Source organism: Acanthochromis polyacanthus, chromosome 7, assembly GCF_021347895.1.
Source record: "Acanthochromis polyacanthus isolate Apoly-LR-REF ecotype Palm Island chromosome 7, KAUST_Apoly_ChrSc, whole genome shotgun sequence".
NCBI lineage: Eukaryota > Metazoa > Chordata > Actinopteri > Pomacentridae > Acanthochromis > Acanthochromis polyacanthus.
In genome coordinates, this window is record NC_067119.1 from 32,510,548 (window position 1) to 32,519,253 (window position 8,706).

General features: G+C 40.3%; 1 protein-coding gene across 1 annotated transcript; it reads left to right on the plus strand.

The window, feature by feature from the left end:
• Positions 1–4,497: 4,497 nt before the first annotated feature.
• On the plus strand, positions 4,498–6,918 carry figla (folliculogenesis specific bHLH transcription factor). The gene is made up of 3 exons (XM_051951140.1): positions 4,498–5,290; positions 6,521–6,667; positions 6,781–6,918. Exons 1-3 carry the CDS (start codon positions 5,105–5,107, stop codon positions 6,916–6,918), a joined length of 471 nt encoding a protein of 156 aa, XP_051807100.1. The 5' UTR covers positions 4,498–5,104.
• Positions 6,919–8,706: the final 1,788 nt, after the last annotated feature.

Here is an 8,706-nt window from a genome sequence, read left to right on the forward strand (position 1 = left end):
AGCAATGGAGAGTGTGGAAAAGAGGTGAAGAAGCGTGCACAGGCAGGCTGGAACGGCTGGAGAAAAGTGTCGGGTGTGATGTGTGATAGAAGAGTTTCAGCTAAAATGAAAGGAAAGGTTTACAAAACTGTGGTGAGACCAGCCATGTTGTTTGGTCTGGAGACAGTGTCCTCGAGGAAAAGACAGGAGGCAGAGCTGGAGGTAGCAGAACTGAAGATGCTGAGGTTCTCTTTGGGAGTGACCAGGATGGATAGGATCAGGAATGAGTTCATCAGAGGGACAGCACATGTTAGAGGCTTTGGAGATAAAGTCAGAGAGGCCAGACTGAGATGGTTCGGACACGTCCAGAGGAGAGATAGTGAATATATTGGTAGAAGGATGCTGAGTTTCCCACTGCCAGGCAGGAGGCCTAGAGGAAGACCAAAGAGGAGGTTTATGGATGTGGTTAAAGAGGACATGATGGTAGTTGGTGTGAGAGAAGAGGATGCAGCAGACAGGGTTAGATGGAGGCAATTGATTCGCTCTGGCGACCCCTGAAGGGAAAAGCCGAAAGGAAAAGAAGAAAGAAGAAGACTTGTTCAATCTTCACATCATTGTGCCACTTGTGCACATCAAAAAAAGCAGTTTCTCATTTCTTGAAAAGAGTTGTAAATGCTTTGGTACATCCATGCAAATGATTATGTACAATTCTCTGCTGTTTCCTACATTATCAACTGCTTATATCATGTTGATCAAAAAATATTATAATGGGTCTCTGTTGAATAGTCTCACTGCAAACAACAAGTGAAGAGTTCATTTGCAAAAACAGGTAACTCCATTTTCAGAAAACTCATTTTTTATTGTTTACTTGCGATAATAGTAATAACACTAATAATTTATTTTTTCTCCATTTTGTCATGTATTTTACTACTGAGTCAAATACACTCAACTTCGGTTTGATTGATATTATCAAGTAAAGTTAACAATAAAAAAAGTTTTCTTAAAATTTATCAAAACGGAGTTATCTGTTTTTGCAAATGAACTCTTCAAGTCTTTACATGCAAAATGGTTGAAGAAGTTGTCATATGTCAAGGATTTTTCTAAATTTGTTCTGAATTGGTAAATTGCTCCCAGGTGAACCTTGACTTTCTCTAACAAAGGAAAATGTGTGAAAGGTTAGAGTTTTCTGAAATCGCTCAAAGGTGCATTTCATAACCCATCAACTGGCAAGTATATACATATAGCCGGAGCACAACACAATGTTATAATGTCTGACAGTGGAAGGACAAGGAATTGAAAGGGGCCAACGGCCAGAGAGAAGAAGAAATAGAAGAGGAGAGAGGCTGCGTGGTGGAGGAATTGGGAGGCAAAACTGAGGAGGAGGTAGATGCTAAGGAGATTGTCCTGTGTTTACATATCTACTTTTTTTCTTTGTGATACGTATTGCTGTCTTTTCCTTTCTGTATCACAATGATGTGGTCTGTCAACAGTACAAACAGTAAAAGTGTAAATGCGATTCTCATACAGTCTCTTGGAATCAATCTCCCACATACACGAAGGTGTAAATTACAATAGCTGTTATCCAAACTTTAGCCATAGTTCACATCAGAACATCCCTCCAGAGTACACTGTTATAATGACAACATGACCAAGCAATTTGACTGTGTTTTCCATAGGACTTGTCATTTTGATGCCACTGACATGTTCATTGACACAGATATTTACTTTTGAAAGATGAATTAAGGATTTTGAGCAAGAGACTGGTTTATGCAGTTAATCCATGGTGTTTTGCTATTTGTTTTGAGAAATGCACTTACTGTTTTGCAAATATCAAGGATGATTCGAGAAATGTACCAAAGCAACTGAGAAAAACTGTACTCTCACACATTTCCTTTCATTAGAGAAAGTCAAGATTCACCTGGGAGCAATTCATCAATTCAGGACAGATTTATAAATAAAAGTCTAATGAAAATGTATAGAAACATCCTTGACATATTAGGACAACTTGTTCAGTCATTTTGCATGTGAATACGTATACGATGAACTAATGGCTAAATGTTGTGGTCGGTGAGACGATTCAACAGAGACCCATTATAATATTTTTTGATCAACATGACAAAATCAGGGCTGCACAGTGCCGTAGCGGTTAGCACTTTCGCCTTGCAGCAAGAAGATCGCTGGTTTAAATCCCAGCCTGGGCCCGGGATCTTTCTGCATGGAGTCTGCATGTTCTCCCTGTGCATGTGTGGGTTTTCTCCGGGTACTCCGGCTTCCTCCCACAGTCCAAAAATATGCTGAGGTTAAGTGATTACTCTAAATTGCCCCTAGGTGTGAATGCATGAATGCAAGTGTGATTGTCCAGGTGATCCCTGTCTTCGCCCAAGTCAGCTGAGATAGGCTCCAGGCCAGACAGAAAGCCTTGAAGTCTTTTAAGTATTTTCTTCAGGAGGAAATGACATCATTTGGAGCAGGTCATGTGATCTGGAATTAACACACTTTCTTGAGAGGTGTTTTTGTAATGGGTAACTTAGTTGAAAGCAGGGCCGGATTGGGAGTCAAATTCGGCCCCCCGACCTCTTCAACAGAGTCTTGGTTGGCACTAAAAATTATGACATAACACAACAAACCTTTGAACTTGTACACTGTATTTAATAATTACATACAGTGTACTGCTGAAGTGTAATCACTGCAACGCTAATTACTAACTACACAAAGAAGTCACCAAAGTAATCGTGTTGAGGTAGCAAAGGCCTCGTCAAAGTCATCACGTCACGATACAGCACACATACACGCAAGAAGAAACACATTGCAAAGATGCGCTCAGAGAAAAGAGAAGAAAAGCTCCAGGCATCCGCCGAGAAAGGTGTGAAGTGAGCAATCGCTCGCATTTAGGGGAGCCTGTGTATACTTGACATTACGGTAATATAGAACTGCGGGAAAACTCCTAGTTTCCACAGACTCATTCCACCTCAGTCTTGTAGTAGACCACCCCAGGAAGACCCCCACTCAATTTGGGGCCAATCTGATGTGGCATTTCTAAATAAAAAATATTAAATTCAATTCAATTCAGTTCAGCTTTATTCCAGACACTGGGTCCAAATACACACACCATAAGGACACAACAAGACACACAAAAAAATACAATCAAAAACAACCCGTTAAATATGACGAGAAATACAGAGCATATTGGACGCGCATCGCGAGGTGTATTTCCTTGAAAACGACCGATTCGTGGATTATATACCGACTTCAAGACATGTTTTGGACAAAATAGTTTACTGGCTTGTGTCGTCTGGATGTCCAAGGTTAGATTATGGCCGTTTTTTGTGGAATATTTTCATCTGTGTGTAATAATGAACCCGGAAATGTGAGTCGCGCTGTGTACGTTAAAGCCGTGTACAGAGAAAGGATGGATGAATATTCATTGTTTGTCGGACAAATGTGTTTATATTATCCGCTGTGGTAATCACATCTGAAAGTGGTTTATACCGGCGGATTCATGAGAATCTAAGCTTTCCATCGGCGTATAATGTTTATATAATCACGTTTGCAGCCTTCGGACATTCTTTAAATTCCTATGCAAATTAGTAAGTGTACCGCCGGCGGTACACTGAAGTTTAACGGGTTAAAAAAGCTCGAGTTTGCGCTGCAAACTCCCAGCGCAAACTATATACTCCCAGTCCCGCTTGACTTCTCGCTCAGCTTTTGCCTCCAGCATAAGCCCCGGCCACAAAAAATGTCACAATGTTTGTAAACAAATAAAGGGTCTATTGTCCCCATCAGACGCCATGGTCTCTCCGACGGGCAGCTTCACTCTTCAGCCCAATGACACGGTCAAGTATAACGCTGTGCGGACGCGTTCATATGATTGGCTGAACAGTACACCCACCCCCACGTGGGGTGAGTTTTTGTGATTGGCTGAAAGGAGGGAGACATCTGATTGGCTACAGAAACTTCCGTGTTGAAAAAAAGGCATTTGTGGATCGAGCTGACGGCAGAGCAGTCTCAAAAAAGATTCACACGCAAAAGCAGTTTGTGAATGCAGAAATACATTTGTGAACTTTCTTAATTTATTTGTGGATTGCAGTTTACATTTGTGAACCCCAGTTCACATGTGTGAATTCTTCTGTGTGCATTTGTGGATTATGAGACTGTTCTAACTCCATACTCATCCCATTCGGCGGCACATGGATAAATAAACAAAATGATTTAATAAATACCAGCGCACCGGCCCAGATGTGGACCGGGCCTTCGGTCAAACGACCGAATGAAATAACATTCAATCCGCCCCTGGTTTGAAAGTCATTCCCAGGACAGATAAAATTTGTTATTTTCTATGTAAAATTTGATATATTGCCAAAAAGCAACATCTGTCATGATCATCTCAACTTAGTAAAAAGAACATGATCAAAGAAATTTTTGAATAAAGTCCTTGTATTATTGTTTAGCTAATTAGAAGGTAGTTGTTATTAAATTCGAATGGTAATTTAGTTGACATTTTAGTGATGTCCAGTCATTTTTTATAAATAAAGGATTGTTTCCAAAATAAATTATTAAGGAATTTGTAAAGACATGATCATAATGAACATAAAAACACTATTTGCTTTTTTTTTTTTTTTTTTTTTTTACTTTAATAGAAATGCATGCAAGATATATCCCATGGACTTCAAAAGTCCCTCAATTATATATTACTCAAACAATTACAAGACCTGTTTTGATGTGGGGGAAATAGAGGCTTTGACACTGATTACTGAGAATGGTATGCAGATTTTTGGACATATCATGGTTGATAAAAATGGAAAACAAGCACAAAAAAGTGAAAGCTTCAAAAGTAATCATTGCTTATAGTCATTTATTTATATAATTTCCCGGCAGAAGAAATCCGTTGGTGAAATACTAATTTGCAATAAATCAGATTTTGGTCTGTATATGAATAATTATGCGTTTATCTGGAGAAGCTCCCACTGTTTCCGGCTTCCTCGTTAATTAGAAACACGTCTTAGGTGCGTGTCCGCCTCCATAGCTGCTCTTCCAACACCTTTACTGTCAGGAGGTGATGGAATAGAGAAACACAAACAATCCGAAGACAGCAGGCTGGGCTGTTAGCATAAGTTCCTCGTTAAAAATGAAGGTACCAGAGGAGGAATCGATGAGTGATATTCTGAAAAGGTTAACTGGTGAGTCCGCGCTGCCTGTTTACAGCAACATCGAGAAGTTCAAGCGAGGGAAAGACGGCTTGTACTTCGTTGCCGAGGAATTCAGCGAAACTGTGAAAAAAAGAGAACTGGTCAACGCCAAGGAGCGACTGAGAGTGAGTGTTTATTGGAAATGACATTATACAAACCACTAATAAATGTTTGCTGACATGTTTCCTCCTTCTCGGCTCACCTGAGAAGCGAAACTCTTCAGCTAACATTAGCTAGCGTGTAGCTTCACTAACTGTCTTAAAATGGAGCCTTCTGTAAACCCTGTAAAACTTAGAGCTTTGTTGTGTTTGGCATTTCACCCAGCATCTCCACCAGCTGCAGTAAAATAAAATAAATAAAATCCTACATTATATATGTATATGTAGGACAGCTTTGGATTGTTGTCATGTTTTCTTAATCAACGTGGTAGCCACACACTGCAGTAAGCCTGACTATGGAATGAATTATTGTTGCAGCAAATGATATGTAAATACTGGGGTAAGAGTTGATGCAACATTCACTAGGATATTTGGTCCATTGGAATTGCAAAGGCTACAATCTACAGAGCTAAAAACTACACGGTGTTCATTCTAATCAAAGAGTGTTAACATGGAAATGCCAGCACTCCATTTGTTCTGCTTGTATTATGTACTGTTTTTTTAAAAAATAAACACAGCTTAAATTGCTGCCAGCAATTATGAAATGATGACATGTGTTGCTGTCCAGCCCAGTAGAAATCATCAGCATAATCTATAGACAGGTGGCAAAAACAAACAAACAAAAAAAACAACATGAAATGTCTTGGTAATGCGTTGCACCAACATGTCCAGCTTTAGAGCACCTTGGCATTGGTTTTACAAGTCTCTCTTGGAGGAATGAACGCCATTCTTCAAAAGATATTTGTTGCATTTGGTGTTTTGATAATGATGGGGGAGAGCATCATCTTAACACATCAGTCCAAAGTCTCTCGTAAGTGTTCGGTTTGATATCATTTTCATAATCAACATAGCTGTCAGCGACCCCTCATGACCTATGGATCGAGGCGTTGTCGTCCTGGAAGAGAGCACTCCCATTGGGATAGAAATGCTTCATCATGGGCCAAAGCTGATCACTTTGAACAGCATGGTATTTATGTGCAGTGACCCTTACCTGCAATGAGTCAAGTGGAACCAAATCATGCAACAAAATTCCCCCCACAGCCTGCAGAGCCACAGGATCCCTTCACTGTTGTGGCAGTTGTTTTCTTTTAATTATTTTGGCATGAATTATGGTTACATAGACTAATGTCAGAAAGATTTCATGATGCTATGAATGCCACATAGTTGATCTTTAACTTCAGCCTCTTTTCTGTGCAGATCAGGAACCTGAATGCCATGTTTTCACGCTTGAAACGCATGGTGCCACTAATGCGACCAGACCGTAAGCCCAGTAAAGTGGACACACTTAAAGCTGCGACGGAATACATTCGATTGCTTGTGGCAGTTTTGCGGGACGCTGACAGTGTAAGTGCTGCATTCAGAGGGGCTCCATCAAATGATGTGTCCTCCGTTGTTTTCCAAAGGTAACACTGCCGCTTGTTTTGAAATGCTGATTAGTGTTATTTTCTTCATCTTAGGATGATGGCAGCGGCACTGATTTCCTAAAGAATGCAATCACTTATGGTCAGACTGAAGGCCTGGGTCATGACTTGTGGAGAGTGGATGATGTGAGTGTTTTGTTTGTTTCCATTGTGCAGTTAGGGCAGGTAGATTGAGACAGGTTTGGTTATGTAAGCTTGAAATGTACTGATACATTGACCCAATTCAAGTGTGCTGACAGGGATCTCATGTGGAGCACTTAAACCACTTCTTTACATCATATACACTAATGAGTGTTGCAGCAGCTGTGGGAAACGGATATCCTAAAGTTTACTGATGATTCTATTATTGTCAGTCTCCGCTAAGGAGTGGGACTAGATTATGAGCCAGTGGTGAATGACATTGTGGCTGGGTGTGATTAATCTTTTCTCCATATAAATATGTAAAAAATGAAAGACTTGATTATCGATTTCAGCAAGTTACCGCAAAGCCCAATGCCAGCTGTTACTAAAGGTGCTGACACTGAACTTCGCCAAGTGCAGAGCTAACAGTATTTGGGCACTGTTTTTGATAATGAACTGTGCCGAATCTCATGTTGATAGTTCTTCTTAAGAGGTTATGCAAATACTTTTACCCCTGGAAAATTAAGTCTTTTAATGTTTCTACTATGATGATGACGCTCATTTAGTTCCACTAAATCAATTTTACCCTTTTATATTGCTGTGTAGTTTTAGCCTAGCCGCGCTAGACCCAGTTCTGGAAGACGCAAGGGTCTAGGAACTCTCGACAGGGAGGGAGGCGGGCTAAAAGGTTGTCTTTCAAATCACTCTGCAGCAATTGGGTAGGTATACAACCAATCCGCGCAACGAATAGGCTGACGTAGTTCCTAGAGTGCCGGATCAGAGGATCAGAGGATGCGGGAGTTCGGTGAAGCCTTATTTATACAGTCAATGGGTGAAGCTCAAGTATATTGCAGACATGTTAACAGAAAGATTATTCAGAGTCGGTGCGAATGGAGCTCAACGACTGTTGTCGTGTTTGTTGTCGACCCTGGCAGAGAATAAAATTCATTGCCGTGGGTTGTCTAGCGCGGCTAGGCTAGTTGTTTCCGGTTGTTTCTGTCAGAATTGTCGCGCCTCTGTCGTCACTTAGTTACGCCCGCCTTCTGACTCTACACTTCATGGTGATTTGTTGGCCAGTTTTAGGAGCATCCCACCTCGAGCCTTATGGAGGGTAACTAGACCCACCCTGGCAGAGAATTAAATTCGTTGCCGTAGGTTGTCTAGCGCGGCTAGGCTAGTGTAGTTTGGACAGCTAACCTAATTTGGGATTGGTGTGTCTTTACTTTAAGAACCCAGCACAGCATCAGGTGTTTGTTTCTTTTTTTTTTCTTTTTTTTTTTGCAAAGCCCTCAAAAATCCAATTTGACCGGCTTTAGTTCTTCTCTACATTTAGCTAGCTCTTTTCTTGATCAAGGAACTCTTACAAGTGAATTGTTGAATCATTTTCTTTTCAGAAAAGGGCTGCTGGTCATCCGGAATAAAGTGTATTCATCTGTAATTAAAGGATCAGGGAAATTTTATCTTTTCATTAGCTTCAGGTGGTTCAGTTATTCTTAAGGTCTATTTGGAGAATCTTACATGTAATAGTGGCGTAACTGAAAAGATGACTGTCTGGCAATTCAAGTGACAGAAATGTCTTTCTCTGTAGGCAGTATTTTTTTTCAGCAACTGATTTGGACAGTGAGCTTTTGATTTTAATGCTCTGATAAAATTGGTCTCATATAGCTGAACCGGTCAACCATCCTGTGTTCAGACCAAATCTTTTGTTGTTTAATTTTCTGATGAAATGTTAAAATTTTGACTTCTTGCATAAGGAACGTAGATGAGTTATACAATTCAACGGTCTTGAAATTACATCTCTTTATTCACACTGTCAGAATGTAGAATTTCATTACTAAATAT